The 27,330-nt window shown below is 37.4% G+C and overlaps 1 protein-coding gene across 1 annotated transcript in view; it reads right to left on the bottom strand.

The window, feature by feature from the left end:
* Nucleotides 1-21,374, bottom strand: part of TMTC2 (transmembrane O-mannosyltransferase targeting cadherins 2) — a 229,075-nt gene extending 207,701 nt beyond the window's left edge. Inside the window, exon 1 of the mRNA XM_070947425.1 lies at nt 21,292-21,374. Coding sequence (XP_070803526.1) covers nt 21,292-21,374 — 83 coding nt within the window. The remainder of the gene's footprint in view (nt 1-21,291) is intronic.
* Between the last annotated feature and the right edge of the window lie 5,956 nt (nt 21,375-27,330).

The raw sequence follows: 27,330 nt of genomic DNA, 5'->3' as shown, positions 1-27,330 counted from the left end.
GTTACTCTTTAAAAAGGAAGGAACTTGTTTGCATCCAAAGTCTTTTTAGCACTTTTCTTTTAAGCAGGGATGAGTGCCAATTTTCATTCTAGTAAAATAAACCCTAGCAACTGGTATTTTAAGAATCACCAAGGAGGAAATGGGCCAAAATTTAAAAAGTGAAGTTGGGGGGGGGGGTGATGTTTTATTCGCTTTATTTTCTTCCAAACCATTATTTCATGTAACAATTTGCCATGTCATCCAAATATTGTAAAACAGCAAACCTTCATAAATAAGGTCTTTATATTTCATATCAGTTATGATATCAGTTATCGTAATTTATGTTTACCTTAATCTCCAGGGACTGAACTAGCTGTAATGATAACCGTCTCTAGCCAATTTATATGAAGCCAAACTATTAAGTGACTTTTATACCTTTATATCTCAGCAGGCTGCAAAATCTGGTTGACATGTTTGTTTTCCATTATATATTTATTCATATACTATATGGTATTTCTAGACCAATTTAATCACAAGGGTTTTCACAGTGAAACTAAGGAATAAGAATAAAAAATGTAAATAACCATTCCAAATCAAATAAAACAGTAGGCAACATAAAACTGATGGTTACCCATAGTTATTCTAAAGGACAAAAGCATGTATATGGCTGCCTGCCCACCAGAGCAACCCTGGGTAGCAGTTATAATAAAAACAATCAATAACAACAAAATAAATACAATCCAACCATCAAAATACCTCCCCAGATTGGCAATCATTTAATATCCCAGGCCAAATCTTCAAATGACCAAAACCAGGTTTTAATAGCTTACCAGGGGCAAGGAGGGCTGGAGCCAATCAAAGCTTGGGTGTGTGTAGGGGGAAATTATTCCACAGAGTAGGGACCTAGAATATGCCCATCCTATAACAGCATATGGAACACAGGATGATAAAGTCAAAGATAAGACACCAATAATCTGGTCCTGTGCCATATAGAACTTCATGGGTGAATGGCACCCATAAACCCATTGGGATCCAGTACAGTTTACAAAGTAATGTCTTACATGAGCTACCACGATGCCCCCATAACCAATAATACTGCTGCATTCTGGAGTGGTTACAACTTCCAGATGGTAAAGTGCATTGCTGAATCCAACTGGGAGGTACCGTGTTTCCCTGAAAATAAGATCCTGTCTTATATTTTTTTGAACTCTGAAATGAGCGCTTATTTATTTATTTACTTACTTACTTACTTACTTACTTACTTACTTATTTATTTATTTATTTATTTATTTATTTATTTATTTATTTATTGGTTCGATTTATATGCCACCCTTCTCCAGAGACTCAGGGCAGCTTACAATGTGTTAAGCAATAGCCTTCATACTTTTGTATATACCTGCTTAGTAGGGCTTTCGGCCCCCCTAAGTGGTGTTCTTTTTATACAAAGTCAGCTTATTGCCCTCACAATCTGGGTCCTCATTTTACCTACCTCGGAAGGATGGAAGGCTGAGTCAACCTTGCCATTGCCATGTGCTCAAAAGTCGATTGGGTTTATTATCAGGGGATGTCTTATTTTGGGGGCAACAGGGTAACTATACATGTTCTTGATTTATATACACACACAAACACATGAGCTATAATAGAATCAAGAAGTTTATAAATTTAGTAGCATATATATTAAAATAAACAAATTCTCATTATTTTTCATGTCCAAATCCAAAGTAATGCAAACACACATTGAAAGATGTGGGTATTCTGTTTCTCGGATTAGGTAAGGATATATTTATTTATTATTTATATTCCATATTTTGTGATTGCCCATCTCTCTTAAATACCTCTGAGATGATAACCCAAAGGGCATAGGTTGTCTAATAAGTTCCTCTGAGTGATTACCTACTACCATTTAGCATGTACAAATATAACCCAGTGTACACATAGTTGTAAAATAGTTAATCAGATCACTAAATAATTAAATATATGGCTTATTTTTCTGTTTTTAGTAGACACTGACTATATTGAAAGAATATATAGGAATACATTATTTATCCCCATCTTGACATTTAGATCACCTTCAAAAATTATATAAAGCTGAAAAGTAGGTGTTTATAAGCACTACAGTATATTTGCCAATTTCAGCCCATAACCGCTTTATGTTTATATATTAGTGTTGGGATCGTAAGTACATATTAATCATAAGAATACTCCATCACTTAAATTGAATTCATTCACTTCCCTTTTGTTGCTTGTGTGGATGAGTTCTGCTGTTTAAAAGCACGCTGCCAATATATTTTAGAAGCACGTAAATGATATCAGGATATTGTAAACATATCTTTTTTTTTTTTTACTGTAAGATCTGAATGACATAAGATGGACAAAGCACATCAGTTAATTTTTAAAAAAAATTCTTAACCATCTTTAGTAGTGCAACTGAAACCATTTTATTCTCTTGGGCTCTGTGCCACATTTCCTACCTATGAAGCCATACAGACTGTGTTTTTATTTTTAGCCTGAGCAAAAAAAAAAAAAAGAGAAAGAGAGAGAGAGAGGCCATTTTCCTTCTGATTACATTACACATCCTTATTTTATTATTAAATACTAAAGGATTTGGTAAACTTAAAAACTTAAAAACATTAATATGACCTGGTACTATGTAATTCTAAACACTGAAATCCTAAATAAGTTTATTTTTGTTGGTAAGTATGCTATAATCTTATGGCTAACAAATTAATTATTGCACAGATTTTCATGGATTACACTCTACTTCCTCAGAATATGGAATAATATAGTCTTATAACAGGATTATTGCTTTAGTTTCTCTTTTTTATCACTAAAAAGAATCCCCAAAGAAAATACTAAAAGCAGCCACCAAGACAAGATTGTTCTTGGGTTGAAAAAGTACAAAAATGGAGGGAAAGGACATAAAAGTGAGAGAATAGTACAGAAGGGTCAAGCAGCAATTAGGTATGACACACTTTGGTATGATTCCCAATCTGTGACCCAGTGCCCAGCCGTAGCCCATTCAGAATGTGGCCCGCAGAAGTGGTGAGCACATGCATGCGCCCGTGCACAAAAACTGCATTTGTGAAAGCGGTGCACGTGCATGAAACGATTCCCCCTCCCCCTCTGCTGTTGCCGCCTCCTCCATGCTGGAAAGATTGAGAACCACTGCACTATAGATATATTATGCCATGCTTTTCCAGAAGAAATCCTAGATTCTCTTCCAGTATGTCTGATATACTTTCAGAACAATTCTTTTATTTATTATTCTTAGCAGTTTTATGCATACATATACAGACATACAGAAAAGGATGATACCTTAAAATTACAGGTAATCCTTGATTTATAACAGCAACTGGGACTGGAATTTTTGTTGTTAAGCATTGTGTAAGGGTGTGTGTGGAGTGTGCAAGGTGCAGGTCAGGGAGGATGCATGAGAGTGTTTCAGGTGTACAAGTGGCTGGTGTGAGCATGAAGGAGCTGGGGGAAGGTGTATGGATGGGGGAAAATTATCCCAGAGACTTGCAGCCTTCCCTGATAGCTCCCCCACTGACTTTCTATGGAAGCCAACTGGGTAGGTTGCAAATAGTGATTGCAGGGTGCTGCAGTTGGTCCTGAATGTGAATGTTTGTCAAGCATCCAGATCATGATCACATGACTGTGGGGTTGCTGGGACAGCCAGAAGAGAACCAGTTGTAACCACCATTCATTCAATGCCATCATAACTCCAAATTGTCACTGAAAGAAGAGTAATAGGTTGATGGCTGCCTGTATTTATTCTGATAGTTATTATTTATTATAATTATTTCTTTGAATTGCAAAACTTCAGTCTAGTATGAGCTGCTATGAGAAGCTAATCCAGAAGGTTAGAACACATATACTAATATCAAATATATTACTTCAGGATTATCAAGATGGTATACATCCATGCAAGTGAATGATCAAAAATGCCTAAATATTTAGTAACCATCAAAGAGTAAAAGAAATTAATATAGAAAATAATTATTCAAAGAATTAAAAAAAATCTGGTAATCATCTGGTTTATAATAGCACAATTATCTTAGTTAGAGTTGGAGCAATAGCGGTTACTATTACATGTATGTTATTGAAATTTGATCACCAATTTCTTCTGATAGGACTCTTGCGGTATAGTTGTGATGAGACAATACCTAACCACAGTAGAGTTTGGGCTTTGTAAACTTCCTAGAGTGCTGACTATTTTTTCCAGAGACCTATACAGAAGTAGTGGTCTTTGTTTGAGAATTAAATCTGTGCCTCTAGTTGCACCCAATCTGCGTATTTTAAATAAATACAGATATTATAAAATTCCAATCATTCTTTGTGAAGGAGATTACATCTGGAGATTAAATTTGTGGCAGCACTGAATCTTTCCAAGATTCACTATGTGTTATGAAATAAGCACACTGCCTTGTAATTATATATATATATACTCAGATTCATAACTTATGAATTTATTATATTAGATATATATAGATAGATAGAAAAACACTTAATATATAGATATAGATATATATCAGATTCATAACCTAGGAATTTATGAAGTGAGATATGCTCAGTTTTTAATGCAATTTCTGGGTGCTGACTGTCTTGAAAACAAAAGCTCTAAGAATGTATCTTGAAATCTAAGCAGCTAGATCAGACAATCTGGGATTTATGAGCATCCTTCTATTGTTTTCTCTCCCCTTTCCTCTTCTTTTTTTTCATAAATTGCAGTCCTCTGGTTAGAGTATAAAAAAGAAGTGCAGTATATGAATTGCAGTAAAATTGATAATGTATTTCATTGCTTTTATTTTTGATTAATGTTAAGTATTATAGTTAATTACAGGTAGTCTAATGAGAGAGAGAGAGAATGGAGACAATCATGCTGATAACCTTTTACTGTCTGGCATATATCTCAAGCTTCCTGTATTTCAGAGAATGAAAATTATGCAAAACAACACACCTCTTCATTAGAATTTATGTAAATCATGAAATTATATGTAATCAAATATGCACATAAACTTAATAGCAATGGTAAAGGCAAAGTCTTCCTTATATAAGCCTTGGTACTTCATTGACACATCCATTTATTCTCAGCAACTGTATAGAAGTGGTTTGTCATTGCCTTCTAGGATTTTCCAACCTTCCAGTTCACCCTTCTATCCCAAGTATTCCCTGATGTTCTCCCATCCAATATTTAGTCAGATCTGATCCTGCTTAGCAGGGTGAATAAAAATCAATGATTTTAAAAAAAAAATCAAAAAAATCAGATTTTTTTGATTTAAATTGGATTTTTTTTTAAATTTAAATTGGATTTTTTTGATTTTTATCGAATTTATTTTAATAAAAAACTTTTGGGATAAAAATCTATCGTAAGATAGTTTTCTATTTAAGATACATAAATAATTTAGTTTATTCAGCATGAAATGGAGCTTAGTTATGTAGCATGAGGCTGTATATTCTGTAACACTGGGACTATCGATGAGTCAACAATGGGTCAAAGGAGTAGCAGAGATGACAGTTGCTCTTTAAAAATTGTGATTTAAATCGAGTTGATTTAAATCAAGCCTTTTTACTAGTGATTTAAATTATGATTTAAATTGTGATTTAAATCAACTCGATTTAAATCAAATCCACCCTGCTGCTTAGTGTGCTGAGATCAGCTAAAACTTGCTATCTGTTGTGAACATGAGTAAATATTTCAATTGTTAGATGAACCAAGGGTCATCTATTGAATTGATATAAATATGCTATAACTTCTATACTGGCTTGGTTCACACATAGCAAAGGCATAATATGCTCTGTTTGTTACTGACTAAGCCATCATGGCTTAGTATTGTGCTTTATTGAGCTTGCTTAATTGACTAAACTTGCAGTTGATCCCTTGCCTAGTAATCATATTTTTTGCAAATTTCTATATCTCAGATTAAAGTAGTTTATTCTTATTTAGCAAATTGCCTTCTTGAGACATTACATACAAAAATCCAGCTCAATACTTGTTTCCATTCTCTCAATAGTGTCACATGTGCATTTTGTTCATGGGGAAAAGATCCAAGATAGTACTAAACATGAAAGCAGTGTTGTGGCTCCGTTACCTGAGCCTGTGTCATCGGCAGAAGAGGACTCCGAGAGTGAAGGAGAGGAGTTGGCAAGGCCTCCCTCTCCAGGACCCTCCTCTCTGGCAATGCCTTTGGTGTCCGCCGAAGGGCAAGAGATAGGGCCGGGGCCAAGCACGTCCACGCAGCCACAGATGGACAGTGATGAGGGTAATGAGTCTTGGCTGGATCCACGCCAGCATCGCAGAGATAAGCACGCGCACTAGAAGAAAAGGCGTGCCCAAGATTAGGTTGAGTCACTGGACCACACCCCACAAGGTATAAAAGGGAGCGTGGTGGCCAGTCAAACCTTGTGACGAACAAAGCTGAAAGCTTCCACGCCATTCTGCATTGCCGGACTTTTGCTATAGACTTTGCTGGATTATCTCTGGACTTGATTGACTCTGTAATTATTGAGCTGTTTTCCTTTGATGTACCAGAAGTGGGGAGAAGTTATCTCTCCTCTTTGTAAGTAATAAACTCTTGGCAGGCAGCCACTAGGTTGTTGCCAAATTCCGTTATCATAAGGAAAAGAATTTTGCCGGCTGGTTTGGTCTTTAACTCTTGAACGTCTGTTGGTGTGTGTGCGTGTGGGACGGGGACAGAACAAGCAGCAAATGTAATAGCTTGGTCCATATAACATACTAATCTGAAATATGATTAGACTTAGCATAAGATACAAATAAAGTTACAAATCCCTAGTGCTGTGTAATGTGGATCCTTTGTACGGGGCAGACACAAGTTTCCATTTAGACTTGTTATCTGCTTTCCAGTGGCAAAGCCACAAAAGTCTGTGCGATGTTACAGCTGATGCTAAAGCCCTGGAAGCAAACTTCACCGCATCCAATGATGCGTCTGTCGAATATTTGGTCACGGCGGCCACCTTATTAATATCCTGGTGTAAGCACACTGCTTCAGGAGACAGGCAGCTCTGCAATTGTCTGAGCCAAATGAGAGATGCTCTATTGAAAAATGAAGCAGAAGAAGCCACCCGGATAGCCCAAGCGGCCGCTTGGTGAGCCTTTTGGAGAGACAACTCTGACTTCCGATCTTCCATCCTAAGACCCTCCATGATGTCATTAGACAAAATAGCTGATGAGGTCAGACTAGCGACCGGAGCATCTACTGCCGGCAATTGTAACAGATTATCCAGATTAGGAGCAGCACAATACATCTTTTTATCATAGGCGTTAGGTCCCACAAGGGAACCAGGTTGGGTCCACGGTTTCTGAATTATGTCAGAAAACAGAGGTGGACAAGTTATAAAGTCCTGTTCAGCTTTGGGCAATCTAAATAGACCCCCATGGATATTAGAAGGGTCTGAATCGTGGGAAGATGAACGCCCATATTAGTAGCGAACTTAGCTTTGTGTAGTAGCGATTTAAATACTGAAGGCCAAAATAACCCAACAAAGGCTGGTACATCAGGTTCCATCCCTTCATCCTCAGAAAGCTCAAGTTGCTCATCAACCTCATCATCTAATACAGAATCCTCAGCATGAGTAGGATCATGGATAGCAGGATATACTATAGCATTATAATCCTGTATTAGTGCCTGATGTGTAGATATGACCTCAGCGGCAGGCAACTTTGTGCCCTGTTGAATGGTAACAGCCAAAATCTTAGAGATGGCCTCAAAAATTACAGATTGAACATCCACATTAGGAGGCGGCTGTTGATCCTCCCCTGCTCGAAGACCTGCAGAAGTAGGGGTGAAGGTGGCTTTTGGTAACTGGCGAACCACCCCAGACAGTCCAGGACCACCTGTACATAGTCCCATGTGGATTGTCGGAGCAGCGACACTGGAAAATGGGGTGAGCTCCCGTTACTTGTCCCAGCTTCTGCCAACCTAGCAGTTCAAAAGCACGTAAAAAATGCAAGTAGAAAAATAGGGACCACCTTTGGTGGGAAGGTAACAGCGTTCCATGCACCTTTGGCATTTAGTCATGCCGGCCACATGACCACGGAGATGTCTTCTGACAGCACTGGTTCTTCGGCTTTGAAACGGAGATGAGCACTGCACCCTAGAGTCGGGAACGACTAGCACATATGTGTGAGGTGGACCTTTACCTTTTTAAGACACAAACGCAGAATAAAAGTTAAAACTTCACAGTAGTTAAGTGCATTAGCTACAATTTTAATCTGTAAGTAGGGGGGGAGTTTCAGTTTATTTACCTTAACCTTTGTATTATGTGTCATTCAAAATAGATGGATTGGTCAGCCAGTGATTAATACCTTTCTGGTTTCCATACACAATATAAGGACGGAAGAAGCGTTGCAAAATAAGATATTCCAGCCACGACATTTGTGCTGTTCTTAGCACCAATATTCCTATAGTTGAAATGGAAATGTTCCAAGAGGTGAAAGGAGGCTCAGTTTCCCTCACTGATTAAACCACTTTAAAAAAAAGAAAATGAAATACATTGCCATATCATATAGTCTAGCTACATATATGGATAAATTTCTTCCCTATATGCAGAGGTCCTCAACCTTTTGGACACCAGGGATCGGTTCCGTGGAGAGAGGTTTTTCCATGGACTAGAGAAGGCATGGATTTGCATGCTGCCTGCATTCCACAGATAGGACTTTGCTTTTTGTGTGGCCCAGTTACTGGCATGCCATGGACCAGTGCTGATCCATGGACCAGAGGTTGGGGGGCCCTGCTATAGTGTATATTTAGCTATGCTTATAGTATTGTGTGAACCAATAGCACTATGCCATATTAAAAATTAGTACCTCAGTCATGGTCTCTAAAAATAAATCCCTTCAATATATAAAGTGTTGTTAGTTATTCTGATAAATAAACACCATATCTACAAATATGGCTATTTTGATAATGATAATATTGAGTACAAATTACTTGGTAAAATATCTGCTTCCTCTAAATTTGTAGAGAGAGAAAAAAAAATCATATGTTTAATTGTTATTCTTTAGTGACATGCTAGATTACCATATCTGCATTTTTTATTTTAGATCTCGTACAAATAGTTACATCTTACATCCATTGTAGAGAAAAATGTTACTTTATATCATAAGTTTACATTGATGCTTTGGAAAAACCATATAGGGGCAGTGTTAAAATATGTACATCTCTCTCAGGCACCCAAGCCTATATTTTTCTATTGTTTCACCTACATCAGTGTCAAACTCGCAGTGTCACATTGCCATCACATGACATTTTGCAATGTTTTTCCTTTCACGGAGCTGGGATGGGTATAGCCAGAGTATGACGCATCCGGCTGGTGGGCCACCAGTTTGAACACCCCTGACCTACAACATCAAATATTTTTACCTATAAAGTCTCAATGTGAAAACCTGAATAAATTGAAGTGATCTGAGAAGCAATATACAAACATTTTTTATCTTTGCCTTTATCACATCTTCCCCACCTATAAGACTCTATGTATAGACATAAAATATTTAATCATGCACTACAACTAAATATTGTGATCATGATATTTTGGCCAATGCCATTCATTTATGCTTTGCTAAAGCATAAATTAAAGTCAAAGAAGTTTGTTTTGATCACAAGCAGCAAGATCTTTTTTGGAACTGAATGATAACTGACTCTTTGTAAATCTAAAATATGAATCTAGCTTATCAATGAGTCAAAGTTCAATTTTCCTCAGCTTAGCAAGAGCTAAAGACAAAATAATCCTGTAAATACCCCAATTGTCTCCTAGCTATGCTTTGTACACTCATGTGGAAAATCCTGATTCAATTATCTGTAAGTATTCATTTCCAGGACCAGAAGAATTACTGATTCTACTGTTATTGCTCCTGGGAGGGGAAAAGATTTCATGTAATTCAACAATTTCTTTACAGTAGACTTAAGCACTTCTATTGGGAGCATTTAACAGCTGATTCCTTTTGTTATCTCTTGGGGGAAAAACATAAACTCTGACCTTCCAAATATATGGTAAGTAATTCATTAAAATCATTTTAAGTAATCTAAAATATAATGCTGTCAAGTCATGAAATCCTGTCATTATTTTGATGAATATTTTACAAAGGGAACACATTGACACAAAGCTTTGCCAAAATGAATTATCCCCTGCTTCAAATTAACACATTTCCAGCAAGCACTACTGTGGGGTTTGAAAAACAAAACTGTGCCACATTTTCCAAAGACTACAATCCAAAGTCAATTGTCTCATTATTTGAAATTCCATAACAAAAATCCAAAAAAATATTTCCAGTATTTTATCTGGAGAACTATCACATTAAACCTAGAAATAAAAGTATCCATCAACCTGTCAGAGTGATACTCTTAAAGAATGACATTCATATTCCATGCCATTCTGACCAACCTCTGATAATCAAAGCAAAATTCTATGCAAAATATCAATAGAGTACAAAAAGTACATTTTAACCAATCTTCTGACAATGAATCAAACAGCAAATCTCCATATGATTTCGTCTGTATATGTGTTTTGTCAATATTTGTAACCTTCATTTATAATCAGTTCAGCTATTTAGAAAAGAGATAAAAAGAATCCACATGTCCAACATGTGGATAGACCTCAAAGAGCAAAAAAAAAAGCAGAATTTAACCTCAAGAATCATTCAAAATTAACTTAAAGGTCCAGAAGATTAAAATCTAAAATGTACATCTAATGGATGGAGCAACAGTGCACAATATCTGTGTGGAGGACATTGCATGCAAAAACAGTATTAAAAACAGTATTAAAAATCTACGACCAATTAAAATGATATAATAAATAATGATAATAAGTAAGCCATTTCATAACAATTCCATAAAATACAAACATATCTTGGGCTCCTCTAACATCCAGGTCCTCACACTTAAGGGAAAAACCAACTTTTAGTTGTCCTCAGAAAAGCCAAAGCAGTTGGAGCCATCCAAATCACATTGTAGCTATCCAAATCTATCTTTTAAAAATTTAAAGTTAAAAATGTTCAGCAAGTACTGGATTACAAGAAGAAAGAGGCTCTGACGCAGACAGATCCTGTGCAGCAATATCATGTGCTACAAATTATAGCAATATAATCTGGTCTATAATATAAACCTTCCAAACAAATGAAAAACTTGGAACCAGCCATAATTATTGCTTCAGTAAAAATTATAAATAACTACTTACAAATGCCTATAAGAACCAATAATAAATCTCAATAAACTGTGATTACAGGGATTAGGAATGGGAGAGAGAGTGATGTTTATTTCCTTTGATCTTCTTATAGAAATACCCAACTTTATGAAGAGACAAGCTACTTCAACAAGTTATCTTTGAAAATTCAAGCAGTCAGATAATTAAGACACTCAATATTATTATATAAATTCTCTAATTATATGTAAAGTTCAGCAAATGATTTTGAAAAATGCATTTCTTCTTATTGCACAGGCCATTCCAAAATCTTAGTGATGGATCTTAAGACAGAAACAGATCAGTCCCAAGACAGAATACACAGTAGTTCCATCAGCAGAAGAATACATCCATCTGGGGCTATACAATTACAATAATATTCATAGTATACAATTACCAGTGCTAATGTTTGGTATTGTCCAGATAATGGCAATTCTAAAACACAAGAAAAAGCCACCAATTATACTGGTTTAAGAAAGCCAAAAAGGTCCTTCCAATGATGGAATGTTTATCATAAATCTTCCACATCCACCTTTTAAGAATGCTTTAGCTGTGTGTAAACCAAAATACTAAGCCTCGCTACACTAACATATTTCTGAACACATGTATGAGTGTGCTGAAAATATTCCTACACGAAGACTTCTATGAATCATATCTCAGCCACTCACACAAGAAGCTATGAATAGACTTAAAACTAACTGGAAAGCTAAACTAAAATTTAACTTAAAGGAAAAAACAATGTTAAGTTTCCTAGTCCAGTCATCATATATTTAGCTGCAATCACAAACTACCCCAGGCCAAAATTGATGGTTTGACTTTTAGTGTGTTGTATGAATTCAGTATTATGGTTCACCAGTATCAGCTACTAAAAAAGTGAAAGCAATATATTCCTAGCTAATTTCTCATATCCATCTGGTTAGCCTCAGTGACACACAAAATGCTCAACTACATGAGCTACTGGACTTTAGCAACCGCTCTCCCACACAGCACATTTGAATAAACCACTTTTAAGTGCTATAATCCCACTTTGATTTCAGAGACAGACAGGAAGACTAAAATTAAATATATTTGTATTACCACCAAATTATGAGCATATTACAAATTAAATTAAATTTTAATAAAACATCATTGTATTGCTAAAAAGTGTGTCTTACACAATTATGTTTTCTTCTAATGCTGCCTTCTGATTAAAACTGAACCCATGCTGATTAAAAAATAAGCTGATTTCTAGGTTGAATGTATTAACTAATTTAGTTCACAAGGCCATTAGTTACTAAGTTTGGTAGTTAACCTTAAACTGGGAGACCCTCAGTTCTAGTTCCATCTTAGGCACAAAGCCAGCTGGATGACCTTGGGCCGGTCACTCTTTTTCAGCCTTAGAAAGGAAGCAATGGCAAATTCTGGCCAAAACAACTACAGGGATGTATCCAGGCAATCTCCAAGTATCAGATACAATTGAATGGAGGTAAAAATTAAAAAGACTGTGCAACACAATTTATGTGAAGGAAAAAAAAATCTCCCCATAGTGATGAGGCAGCCTGTCCTCCTGAAGCTTTAAAGACACCCTTAGGTTATCAATATGTGCACTGAGGATTGCTGGAAAAACAAGAACAAATGTTCAGTGATGATCTGGGAAGCTCTTAAAGTAACTAGCTTTCTAGGACATGCAGTTCTTTTAATGCTTCAAGGAGTGGTATTCAAAAATTTCACTTCAAATACTGTAAAAAGACCAACTGATCAACATAATTCACTAATCCAATCCAGAAATATAAATGTATTTATGTATTTAAAATGTATTTATGGAATAACCCATAATTAAGAAATAACCCAAACCTTCACAATAGACATTCCACGAAACAGATGACTTCTTCACAAAGTACACTTTATCATAGATCGATCTTGTTATCATTTAATGTATTGAATACTTGTGGGGTATTCAGTAATCTATGGTGAATCCACATATCCATTTTGTTCAATTCAAATATTAAAGCTGCCTCTTTTAGAATTGTGAAAACAATCATAATACTGTAAATTAAGTTACAAAATGAAAATGTAAAATGGCTCTGTTTATATTCAGTTCCTTCAAAATGATCAACTTCAGTAGAAATAATTATCAGTCAATATTATAGGGCAACATAATAATACTAACCATAAAGTGTACTGGTTTGTTTTGTTTTGCTTTGGGGTTTGTAACAAAATAGTGAGTACTTGTGGGTAGCTTTCACTGTAGCTGTAAACGATCTTACACATTCCAGTTATAACTAACAGACACTTGAATATGCCAGACAGACAGACCGAACAACCCAATTTCAAGTGAAAAACTGTTCTTTACAGAAGTCCAATTATAGCAGTAGGCATCTTTAGCAGCTATAACATACATTCACATCCATTTAAAAGGAACTAGAATTGAGTGTGCTGAATAGAGACAAAGAAGCTAATCTTGCAAAACAGTTTTCTATTCTGAAGCAAGTTAGCAAGATAAAATTTCAACATAGTGCCCCTGTTTATATGACAAACTTAACTGTATCAAAAGAAATTAAAGAATTATGTGAATGGGAAAACTGGATTGACTAATTTTAGCCCCACCCTGCCTCCACCTCCGCCTCCACCTCCCAAAAAAACCAAAACAAAACCCTGGTCAGCTTAAATTAAATATAAGTTGAGTTCTAGAGTTTTTAAGGCCCCTGGTCCCTACAGAATAAGGACATCAGGCATCCAAAAAGAAAAAAATATATGTAACTCTTGATATGAAACTGCAATGGCTGCATGGATAAATACAGTTGCAAGAAAAAGTATGTGAACCCCTTGGGATTATGTGGAGTTTTGCATGAATTGGTCATAAAATGTGCTCTGAACTTCATCTAAGTCACAACAATAGAAAAACACAGTCTGCTTAAAATAATACTACACAAAATAATACTACACAAATACTACACAAATACTAGATGTTGCCATGGTTTAATTGAACATAACATGTAAACATTCACAGTACAGGGAGGAAAAAGTATGTGAGCCCCTAGCCTAATGACTTCTCCAAGAGCTAATTGGAGCCAGGAGTGAGCCAACCTTGACTCCAATCAGTGTGATGATATTGGATGTGTTGCTGACAGCTGTCCTGCCCTTTAAAAACACACACCTGTTTGGGTTTACTGGGTTCAAGAAGCACTGTCTGATGTGAACCATGCCTCGCAGAAAAGAGCTCTCAGAAGACCTACGATCAAGAATTGTTGACTTGCATGAAGCTGGAAAGGGTTACAAAAGTATCTCCAAAAGCCTTGATGTTCATGTGTCCATGGTAAGACAGACTGTCTACAAATGGAGAAAGTTTAGCACTGTTGCTACTCTCCCTAGGCGTGGCCGTCCTGTAAAAATGACTGCAAGAGCACAGCGCAGAATGCTTCATGAGGTAAAGAAGAATCCTAGAGTGTCAGCTAAAGACCTACAGAAATCTCTGGCACATGCTAACATTTTTGTTGACACATCTACAATAAGGAAAACATTAAACAAGAATGGAATACATGGGAGGACACCACGGAGGAAGCCATTGCTGTCCAAAAAAAATATTGCAGCACGTTTGAAGTTTGCAAAAGAGCACCTGGATGTTCCACAGCACTACTGGCAAAATATACTGTGGACAGATGAAACCAAAATTGAGTTGTTTGGGAAGAACACACAACACTATGTGTGGAGAAAAAAAGGCACAGCACACCAACATCAAAATCTCATCCCCACTGTAAAACATGGCGGAGGGAGCATCATGGTTTGGGGCTGCTTTGCTGCCTCAGGGCCTGGACGGATTGTTGTCATTGATGGGAAAATGAATTCCAGAGTTTATCAAGACATTTTGCACGAAAACATACGACCATCTGTCCGCCAACTGAAGCTCCGCAGAGGATGGGTGATGCAACAGGACAATGATCCAAAGCATACAAGTAATTCAACAAAAAAATGGCTTCAACAGCACAGAATACGCCTTCTGGAGTGGCCCAGTCAGAGTCCTGACCTCAACCCGATTGAAATGCTGTGGCATGACCTTAAGAGAGCGATTCACACCAGACATCCCAAGAATATTGCTACACTGAAACAGTTTTGTGAAGAGGAGTGGTCCAAAATTACTCCAGATCGTTGTGCAGGTCTGATTTGCAACTACAGGAAACGTTTGGTTGAGGTTATTGCTGCCAAAGGAGGTCAACCAGTTATTAAGTCCAAAGGTTCACATACTTTTTCCTCCCTGCACTGTGAATGTTTACCTGTTGTGTTCAATTAACCCATGGCAACATCTAATGTTTGTGTAGTATTATTTTAAGCAGACTGTGTTTTTCTATTGTTGTGACTTAGATGAAGTTCAGAGCACATTTTATGACCAATTCATGCAAAACTCCACGTAATCCCAAGGGGTTCACATACTTTTTTTTGCAACTGTACATCATAACATATTGATTTTAGAAGCTGGGACTAAAAATAGTAGATTTATATTAACTAAATTGTATCATTTGAATACAAGCCATGGACAGAAATAAATATGCTGATACCTTCACACATGAGATTCTTAAACAGATGCTAAGAAAATATATTTTTATAAACAATATTATAGAATATCACGGTAGGCCATATGGAGAATTAGTGACAGCCAGATCATTAATAAATACTGATTAATCATAAAAGTCAGTGGGATGCCTTCTAAATCTCATATAACATTCTTAAAGCAGCACATTATTAGCTAATGTTGCAATTTGTTTTTACCCAAGAGGAATAGTTTGCATATTTGGAGGGTATTTTGTATACCAGGATCACAATATACATATAGATTGTTAATTCTAAAATTTTGTTCATTTATGTCATTATTATAAATACTACAGTAAGCCAACCATGAAAATACATCATTATGGGTCGTAAAAAGGGAGTTCTATAAGTGGCATGGCATCTACGATTAAGAACTATTGTGATTTGGAATACAACTGCGATTCTTAGAGACATATTCTTCTAGGATTTGACTTGCTTTGAGAAGTTATGTTTGTTTAATTTATCAGAATAAAATATAGTCAAAGCTCACCCTAAGCAGCAAATCTGCAGAATTTTCAGCATTTGCTGCCCTTAGCAGCTAGAGAAGGAAAAAGTCGTTATCATCAAAATAAATGAGAAATTGCTCAGGATCATGTTGTTGCAGTTTTGATATTTCAACATCAAAAGCAATATGCAACAATCATCTGTGTCTATAAATATAGGTGTTAGTGCCCCCTTTCTACCAGAATGATAGAGACTAACAGCAAAGATTAAAAAATGGGAAAATATATATTTGTGTGGTCTTGTAACTAAGCTTTGGTTGAAATAAGGATATAACCATAAAGGATATCATATGGGAATTTAAGAACAAAAGAACATTTCCGCTTTATCAGGAGTAGGCTTGTTTAGTCCTAAATCCTGTTTTGCATAGTGACATACCAGATGCCTCTCTGAAAATCCCAAAGACGAAGGCGCATCCTCTTTTTGTTGTTGCTTCCCTGTTTTTTAGAGGAATCACCCCTTTGACAATGAAGACAACCTAAAGTCATCCAAAGTGGTTGCAACTATGTTCCATGAAATTAAACCACCCAAACTAGTGGCTGCCATATTGAATTGTACAAAATAAACATCAAACCAAACAATAATAGGATAGTGGCATACAGAGGCTTTAGGATGATCCAGCTGAACTGTTTTCACATTATATTTAAGAACATTTGGGATTAATCTGATCTGCCCACTAACACCAGAAGAATTTATGTTCTGTCTGAATTCCTATCTACTACTTTTTTGCTTATCAAGACAACTTTAACAAGTCTAAAGAAACAGGATATTTATTCTACAATAATCAATAATTCTACAACAATCAATAAGATCTTATTCATTGTTATAAGTTTTTTAACAAATATGTTTCCAATAAATTTTCAAGGCTACTTATAGTACACGTATATAAGCCTACGTGCAGGTACATGTAATGAGTGAGTCAAATCTTTTCAAAACCTTTTTAAAATTAAAGTCCAGATAATCCCTGATTTATGACCACAATTGGGATCAGAATTTTTATCATGAGTTGTTGCAGTCATGAGTCAAGTCATTATGTGACTGCACCCAATTTTATGACAATTTTTATTGCAGTCGTGAGGATACCACAGTTGTAATTTGATTCACATGGCTGTAAGTCCAAATTCAGGTTTCCCAAAGTTATTTTTCTGCCAGTTTTTGTCACAAATCATGATCACATGACCATGGGATGCTGCAAACTGGTTATAAATGCAAGCTGGATGCTAAGCATCAGAATTATGATCATGTAAATGTGTGACAGTTGTAAGTTCACATTTAGGTGATAAATTACTTTTTCAAAGGCTATTGTTAATTTGAACCACCATTAAGTGAACAGTCGTAAGTCAATTACCTGTATTAACATTTGTAATTTAACTTAAAATGAAATTTGACATCACACTAGAATGAGGAACTATAGGTAACCTCATTCTATGTCATACCTGTACATAGGTTTCAATTTTTTATCATTAAGTAAATGATCTTATTGTATGAAAATATGATCTAATCTAACGAAACTCCTAAAATACTTTACAGGCACATGTCTATGGAGGTTCTCAGTCATCCAAGTTATGGTTGTCCCAAAGGCGCTTTTTTCAAAAGACAACTGGACTTTGTTTTTTCCTTGAAGATATTTCTCTCCTCATCCAAGAAGCTGAAGAGCTGAAGAAGAGAATTGAAGAAGCTTTTTGGATGAGAAGCAAAATGTCTTCAAGGAAAAAAAGTCCAGTTGCCTTTTGAAAAAGCACCTTTGGAACACTTTACAAGCACCTATTTTCATTAAAATTATCATCAATATTCATTCTTGTAGGTGGTTTGCTTTGTTCTGCTGTCTTAAACATATATATTTTTGTAGAGGGAGGTTGACAACTTTGTGACTAGTGCAATATTTCAGCTTAAGGACTTAACTCTCAAAATAGCTTTATGGTATTGAGTAGTGGTATAGAGGAAGTCTTCAATCTCTTACAATTTCTCCTTCCTCCCCAGAATAATATAAAATTATTTGACCTAGCACACAGAATAATCAATACTCTTAGTTCACACATGGCAGTATATTTCAGAATTCAGTGAGTGTTTTTTAGAGACTCTAGTTTTTAGAGAAATTTAACAAGCCTACACGTTAAAATACAGTGTAACTGATAAGGGTTTAATACCAAGCAGCTACCCTCATAATTATATGAATGGAAAAAATATAAATAGGCTACAATTTAAGTGCTCCTAACTTTGTCAAATCACATTAAGATAATTGTTGGCTAGAACAACAAAGATCTTTAGACAAAGTATCAACAAATGACAAAAAAAAATAAATGACAACACATGAACTTTTCATTCATGTTCTTGAATAATGTTCTGAATTACCATCTAGCTTCAACCAACAAACTGAGGGTACAGTATGTTTCATCAATCTGTCTTTCAGACAATAACAGTACTTCTTAGAAAACTAGTATAACTGTCATATCTGTAAGCATGTCAAGAGCTAGGTGCATACTGTAGACTAACGGAGAAGGCACCCCATCTCTCCCCTCCAAACCCTTGTTTTTTAGCTTCTTTTAATTTTGTAATTTTAATCCCTTTTTATATTTATAATTGCCGAATGTTTGTTTTATCTTGATATAAGCTGCTCAGAGACACCTGAACCATGGTGTGGGCAGCATATTAATTTGATAAATCAATTAAATCAGCAAATTTTATCAGTCATGGTGATAATGCATTCAACAGTTTAATATCCTGACATTAGTAACTTATTAACAGGGTGACTCAGATTTTGTTTGGGTTTTGCATTATTTTGTTTTCTATCTTTAAAAACCATTACCGAACTACAATACACTTAAAGGTTTTATTAAATATCTTTAAAAATTCATAGATTCTTTATTTCTAATATAACTAAATAGATACAGAAACTGGCATTCAATGTTATAAAACCAAAAAGAACATGAGTTAACTTTAACATTAACTCCCTAATAACAACAGGTGCAACACATCTGAAACAAAAGAAACTTCTCAAATGCACTATTCACTGATTAAACATGGACAGATTGTGTTGCAGGGCAAATGATTTGTAGCGCAAGAATGCCTCTTTTTCTTTCTGTGTATTTCCCTCTAAAAAGGCTTCACAGATAGCTTTTCTACACTCAGCTTTGCTGTCCTCCCTCAGTTTGCCCTCATAAACAATCCTCTCCAAATACTCTTTCTGAAGCCACTGAATAATTCTGTTTAGTGATAATTATGAAACTAATAAAGGTATAAAAGCAGAACTTCAAATTTTCCATCTATAAGTTTCACAAGCAACTTAGTTTGGATATTTTAGATACTGTGGTATCAAATTACAGTCATGTAAGAAAATTCCTATCAATGCAAACACTTTACTGAAGGGCAGGTTCACTCTCACCCAAGGGATCTATTCACTTCCCATAGAGAAAGGGGCTGATGAAATGCTGTCAGAGTAAACTTCTGCTCACTTTTTGGATGATTTAACGTCAATGGACCATACAAACACCCCAGAATGGCTTATAAACTCAGCCAAGCATGCTCTTCTCCCCAATATATTTTAATTATGCATCTGCTCTAATTGCAATCAGATTACATCACTGAAAAAGGAACAAATTGGAAGTTTCTCTAATTACTAAGAGCTTTTCATCAATTTCCTAAAACAGGGTTTTATTTAAGGAAAGGTAGAAACACCAGCACAACTGTGACATTTCTAGACATCAGTGTCATTTTATTCAGCAATTCTGTACAGCTTTCATTAGCAGTCCAAACTCAAAAGAGGCAAATTTAAGTCCTAGGTCCTTTATTTTACTCCATTAGCAATGTTTTATACACAGACGAAGGCCCAACATAAATGCTTTTTTAAAAAAACCTGCCAGGCAAATCTTTAAAGACAATGTATGCACAGGCGCCCACTTGCAGACACTTAAAAACAGCTACTCTTTGATTTCTCAAGCAAGTACTGCCCCTATGAGTAAAGTTAAAGCAAAAGTTTCTATTTCAGAACTTAATTTCTCACAGAGTTCAGTATACTTGGAAAAATAAGTTTTTCAGGATCAGCTCTCTTTCTAGGAAACTTCTAAACAAGAGCATGTGGCTTTCTCTTGATACACTCAAGGCATTTAAAAGATAAAAGTTTGAAGTTAGAAAGCCCAGATTCAGATCACTACTTTTGAAATTTTAAGGTTATTTCCATTTTCTTTATTTATGATGTGTATGAGAATCTAAGAGAATGTCAGAAGTATGTTATGCTCTGGAAACAAGAATGTCAAAAGAAACAAATGGAAGCAATTCAAAATGTAATATGTCTTTTTTTCCCCTCCTTCCTTTTTTTTTTTTTTTTTTGTCCAGATGTAACATCGTTTAAACGGCTTATTAAGGTGTTGCTTTGAAGGGAGGAAAAACGTAACATTTCTCCAGCACAAAATACCATAGCATGCACACATGGTCATGTAATTAAGCCTCAAGCAAAGCAGATTGTTCCTTCCAGGAAGCGCAGGTATATTTGCAAGGAACACAAAAAGGCGATCCGGGAAGAAAAGAGATTAGAGGTTTATTACCATTAGACCAGTTGGCGCTACCAGCCTCCCGGCTCTTTTGCTTATTCCCGGCAGGGCTAGTTCGACCAAAGTTAACTTGACAGTCGAGGAAATCTATGAATCGCGAGTTTTTTCTCGACAGTAGAGTCCTTGCAACAGCAACTCCCTTTACCAGGTGGCGGGGAAATGGGCGGAAAAACTACCCAATGGAAGAAAACGAGGAATAATCAGACTATAATCCCGCTTCAACAGGTGAAAGAGAACCTCGGGGACTAAAAGGTTTTACCATTCCAGCCACCGGAGGAGTTAAGGGGGAGTCGCCGCTTCCATCGGAGGACCTCGCACGGGGAGCGCTCTCGCGTCCCGCAACTTACATTCCCTCCCTGAAGTACACACAACCTCAAGCCCCGCCAACCAACACGCAAGGCACACAAACGGGCATCCCCTGGGGAAGGAAGGGCACGGCCTCTCGCAGCAGTCGCTCGGCCGGAGTAGCCGCCAACTCTCCAGCTGCAACTCCTCCTCCGTTTACCTGTCGTCGTAGCAGAAATCCGCGCCCAGGGTGTTGAGGTACAGGACGAGCCCCAGGGCGCTGCTCACCAACTCCGCGATCATTTCTCCGCTCCTGCCGACCTCCGCCTCTCCCTTTGCTGCTGCTGCCGCCGCCGCTCCAAACCCCGAAACGCATCCACCGCGCGCTTTCTCAACCGCCTTGCTTCACTTTGGCTTCCTTCTCCTGCTAGCGGGTGTGTCGGTCGGTCAACGCCTGCCGGCCCCCGGCATCTTCGCCCCTTTCCCCCGCACTCGGGCAGGCGCTGTCAGCGGCGGGAGGAGCCCGCTAGCACCAGCCGCTTTATTGTTTCGGTGTCCGCTCGCTCCCTTTTACCCCATGGCTGGCCGGGCGGGCAGGGCGAGAGCGGCTGCCGCTCCGCCTTTCAAACCAACCCTGGTCCGGAATTTGCCCGTCCGCCTCGCTCCGCTCTCCCAATAGCGGGCGGCTCACTCCGCCGCCGACTCCCTACCGCCCCGAGGCCCCTTCACGGCTGAACTGAAAGAACCACCGCCGAGGCTCCGCGAGCGCCCGCGTGGGGCTCTCCGAGCTTCCTTCGCGCTTGCGTGCCATCCCCTCTGGTCCGCCCCTTTCTCTCGCTACAGTCCGCCTTCCGCCCCTCGGTTTCGGCGGCGCTTGCTTGCTTGCTGCCTCTTCCTGCCTCTGCCTTTATTATTATTATTATTTTATTATTTATTTATTTTTTTCGCCTTCGCTAAGGAACAAATACCGTAGCTTGTAAAGGCGACCCCAGTTCTGGAGGCGAGGAGAAGGGCAGGCGAGAGAAGCTAAAAAGGAGGGAAGAAAGAGACCGGCCGGCTGGCTGGCTCTGCGACTGGCACAGGCTTTCCATCCTTGCCCGCTATTCAAAAGCAAGTCGTCTGGCAACTCCCCCCTCCCCGCGGGGGGGGGGGGACAATATTGTTGAGCCAAGTGGGGGTTGAAATCTGGCATTCTAGGACAAAGAGGTGGGTGGGTGGCTGAGGGAGTGTATCTAGCAACCTCTTTAGGAGAGACCCGGCCTGCTTAATATACAAGTTCCTCGGAAATACCTCCCAGGTTGCAAGGAAAGGAGAGCCGAATGGAAGAAAGCAAGCCCTCGCCCTCTGTGTGTGGTTTTCAGGACACACACCTGGGAGATTTCCATCTGTGGGGAGTAGTACAAACAGGCATAACCAATGGCTGTCATCCTGCTATGAGGTCAAGGCGAGCAACACCACTATTTTTATCCAATCACCAATGGAAACCTCAATTCATGGGCAGTGTTCCTCCTTTTCAGCCAACCACCTACAACAAAAGTGTTTCTTTTTAAGCTCCTTTAGTTTGCTTTATTGTCATTGCACCTCGTACAATGAAATTAAAGGCCATCTTCGGTGTACCTTATAACTATAAAAGTAAAATACAAACACACATCCTTCACATTCTATACAACTGAATTGAACACCCGATATTGCATTAATATTGCGCTGTACAGTAGAAGTGACTGTATGGTCACTTCTTGAAATGACACAGTACAGCAGCCTGAGAGAGTACTGCGTACCCAGGTACATGGGTGAAATCCTGATGCTTAAAAAAAAAGACTTTTCCCAGTTCAACGCTACCTTCTGAAGACTCCCTAAGACGACTAGACCATGCCAGACTTTCCCTGGCGATGCTTTATGTGCTCTTTTGAAGCCCATCTTAGAATGACACCAGTTCTCCCTGCTGTGTTCAGTTAGTTCCAAAGTGTCATCGCCAATCAGGGTAATTTTAGAACTGTGATGCATTATGCGTGAAATATTAACATGCTGAGAGCCTTGTTCAAACCTCAGCAGATAGCTATTTTTCAGGGGGCTGTTGAGTGTTGAGAACATTGGGCCTTCTACCTGAAGGATTTTAATATTGGTTCCACATAATCTATCTCTAGGTTTTCCTCTTTCATAATCGCAGCTAAAGAAAAGAGCAGATTCCTTCCTTCCTGCACTAATCAAGTGTGAATAATGTTTTTTCTTAATTGAAAGATTTAAAACATGTGCTAGTCATCTTTTTTTCAGCATGCTTGAGGCAGTGCCCAACACAAATAAGGTTTAGAAATAATTTGTGACAAATGATTAAATGATTCAAACGGAAGCCTTTTCTGTTTAATCCAAGTGTGGGCATCCTGTATCCCTGAGCTCTATTTTTTTTCCTACTTCCCAGAAAACTTTCAGCTGAATTGCTGGATATTGCTGTAGCTTTCAGCAAAAGAAAATTTAGGGCAGCCCCTGGCCGCAAAATCTTTACCCAGTCTGGTCTAAATAATCTAGATATCTACTATTTATGTTTGTAAATGTTTGTAAAACAAACCTCTGTGTCCTGTTTTTGCTCCTGGGTTGTCTCAAAATAGTAGTCGCGCTGTAAACACTCTGACAATTTAGTTCAAATTTGCACTAAGGTAATTTTAAAATAGTATTTTTTTCTTTCATGTTTGGCTCCACTCTTCTTACTACATCCATATTGTTTCCTAAGCAGAGTTATAAAAATGGCTTGCCTTTGTCTTCTTGGATTTTTCTACAACTTCCACCCTCATTCACAGTGCTAAGAATCCCCAGATAGGCCCCATCCAAATATTAAGTTGACCCCTCTTAGCATTCAAAATCAAGGTCAGTTAGGTGCTGCCACCTGCTGAGGTGTAAGACAGATGCACTTTTCCTTTGTCTAATGAACATTTCAGCATTTGGAAATAAGCATGCTTTCTCTTATAATTTTTTATTCACCTTGCTATGATTTCTTGTTTTTTTGTTTTTTGTTTTTTTGCTTTAATGTATATGCCGCCCTTCTCCGGAGACTCAGGGCGACTTACAATGCGTTAAGCAATAGCTTTCATACTTTTGTATATTTATACAAAGTCAGCTTATTGCCCCTACAATCTGGGTCCTCATTTTACCTACCTTTGAAAGGATGGAAGGCTGAGTCAATCTTGAGCCTGGTGAGATTTGAACTTGCAATAATTGCAAGCAGCAGATGTTAATTACAGTGCTTTAGTCCACTGTACTACCAAGGCTCTTTTTCTCTGTGTTTCTATGTTTGATGTGTGTTATGATGTTTGCTCTGTCCCACCTATTACTCCAAAATCTCTGTTGGATTTGTTGAAACATTGGCAGGTAACATTTCTGGAATTTTACATTCCACTAATAAGTTGTATTCTTTATTCATATATTTACACTCCATTTGAAAAATATGTAATACCTTCTCAAACCAAGCAACTGAAGAAAGCATCCTAGTAACTAAAGCTAGAGATTAGATTTTGGCACCATATAGGAGAGGTCAAATCTTATTCCTATTCCTCCATATCAGGTAATCAACTAATAATAAATTAGTTGGATTTATAAATGGCATTTCACACAAATATCAGACACAAGACTACTAATAACATTATTAAAAATTCTCATGAAATCATGGAGATAGGAGCAATAAAATGTAAAGAAGACAAATAGTATACAACACTAAACATAGACTAGCACAAAAAGTAGTTATTACCAATTTAAAACAAAAACAATTGAGCCAGTTTTACTTTCTTCAAGATGGCAATCCACCATGAGAGCACTATTTTTAAAAAGACCCTAGTCATTTTTGCCAAGTTATTATTGTAAATTATTCAGTTATTATGGAGGACCGCAATCTTTAGATAGCATATAAGCATATTGACGTGTTTCATCTGCCCAGGCAGGATTTAGGGAATGGAATGGAATGGAATGGAATGACTATGTACATGTAATGGATGATAGACTATACATTTCTGGAATCCTTGAATAATTGCTATTTCCAGAAGACAGCTGGGGAAAATTATTAAAAGCTTTGCATTAATTATCTTGGTAACAGGGAACAGCCAGTTGGTTGCCTCTATGAGCAGTATCTAGTTCAAAAGCACCATCATATTTTTAGCTTGCCCCAACATTAGAGTTTTCACCTCGTTCAAAAGGGAAGTTGGATGATTGTCCCATTTACCACTTCATTTACATATGAGGCTGACAATGAAAATGCAAGACTTTTAACAGGAGGGTAAAATGCATAATTTGACTGGCTTAATCTAGTGGAAAACATTTATCCACCCCATCTTCTTTTTCATACAAGCAGAAGTATTTGTCATTGCATCTACAATCTCATATCTGCCTACGTGGAGTAGACTGCAGAAGTACTCCATGTTCTATAATTTCTTAGTCAGCATAAATAGGATTCTAAGACTAAGTAATTTCTGATAATAGCAAGTTATAAAATCATAACACAAGACTCTATTGATATTGATATTGTTTCCTGATTGCTTATTTATACCCTATGACTTATCATTAAGTGTTGTACCTTATGATTCTTGATGAATGTATCTTGTCTTTTTATGTACACTGAAAGCATATGCATCAAGACAAATTCCTTGTGTGTCCAATCACACTTGGCCAATAAAAAATTCTATTCTATTCTATTCTATACAGTTTGTTTTAAATCTTTGACTTCAGGTGAAATATACCTCTTTCATTTGCTTTCTTTGAACTTTCTCTGCCCAGCACAGAAGAAAGAAATAACAACATATATGAAAGAGAAAAGTCTTGGCATTTTTTTTTTTACTTAAGTGTTGAAAATATATTATTCTCATACATGGAATCATGAGATATGGTTTAGCACTTCATCAAAAATGTCAATTTATTCAGTGGATTGAGTGTTTGACGTGTGTGATAATCACAAGGTATAAAGATAAGTAATTTAAGAGTTCACACATATCATCAAATAGTCATTATCAAAACAACTTTCATTCTGTGAAATGAATGTTGTCACAGGCTATCAAAGGAAAGTAAGAGTAGGATGGTTGCACTAATAACAGTAATTGTGGAGACAAGATGAACAGCATAACCTAAAAACTATTCAAGAGGAGTTGAAAAGGTGTCAGATTTGTTGTTTTAGAGACATTATCAGCATGCAATGTTGTGGAAATCCTTTTTCACATTGGACAAAAACAAGATACCCATTTTCCAAATAAAGCTATGTTTGGAAGATGAAGTTGGAGAACCAAATTAGAAAAAATATATATTTATTACAGTGTCAATTTTCTAAATTTACAAAGCACTTTGGAATCCTAAAAATGTGCGCCATACCTTCATTGTAAATTGCTTCGTATATCAGACTCTTATTTTACCTGCAGCTGAATTATTTTTAAATGTCTTACGGGCTAGGCATTAACTCCATATGTGACACAGTTAGTGTCCAACGGAGGAAAATAGAGATCATCCAAGTTTTATTATTTATTTATTGTTTATTTCCCCCCCCCCGATTATTTTTATAAATAACTCAAGGTGATGAATATATGGTACCTAATACTTCTTCCTCCGCTTATTTCTCCCACAACAATCCTGTGAAGTATGCTGGGTTGAGGGCAAGTGACTGGGATCCTATTATCCACCAGTCCTGATAATATTGAATGATTAAAAATTCAGAGACTTATATGCTGTAGTGGGCATTCACACCCTTACAAGTATGGTGGTTTGAGTGCCATTGATTCCTGTGGTATATCTCAAAACCTTCAAACTAAAAGAGTGCTGGGTTTTTGGACTTGATACATTCATTGTTTCCAGTGGTGGGTTCCTCCCGGTTCGGCCCGATTCCGCCGAGCTGGTAGTGATGACGATATGACGTCATCGAACCGGTTCTGCCCCCTCGCCCCCCCCGTATTATTCTTATTTTTTATTTGGCCCCACCCCCAATCTATTGCTGCCTCCTGAGTCCCAGCTGATCTGCTAGAAGGAAAAAAGCTGTTTAAACTCTTGCCGCGGGGCTTCAAAGGGTCGCCCTACAGCTGATCAGTGTTAAAAGGCAGTGTGCTGGTAGACCGGTGCCTCCAAAAACAAATGAGTAGACCAGTGCCTGCAAAAATAAATGAGTAGACCAGTGCCTGCAAAAACAAATGAGTAGACTGGTACAGCTCTGCAAGCAGTTAAAAGCCTGATAGACCAGTACCTCTGCTAAATCCTAAAGAACTGTCACATGACCATCAAGCCACGCCCACAAAATAAGCCA

Source organism: Pituophis catenifer, unplaced genomic scaffold (assembly GCF_029215685.1).
Source record: "Pituophis catenifer annectens isolate HBS135680 unplaced genomic scaffold, rPitCat1.0.hap2 SCAF_7, whole genome shotgun sequence".
Lineage (NCBI taxonomy): Eukaryota > Metazoa > Chordata > Lepidosauria > Squamata > Colubridae > Pituophis > Pituophis catenifer.
This window is presented reverse-complemented; position numbering and strand designations above follow the sequence as displayed.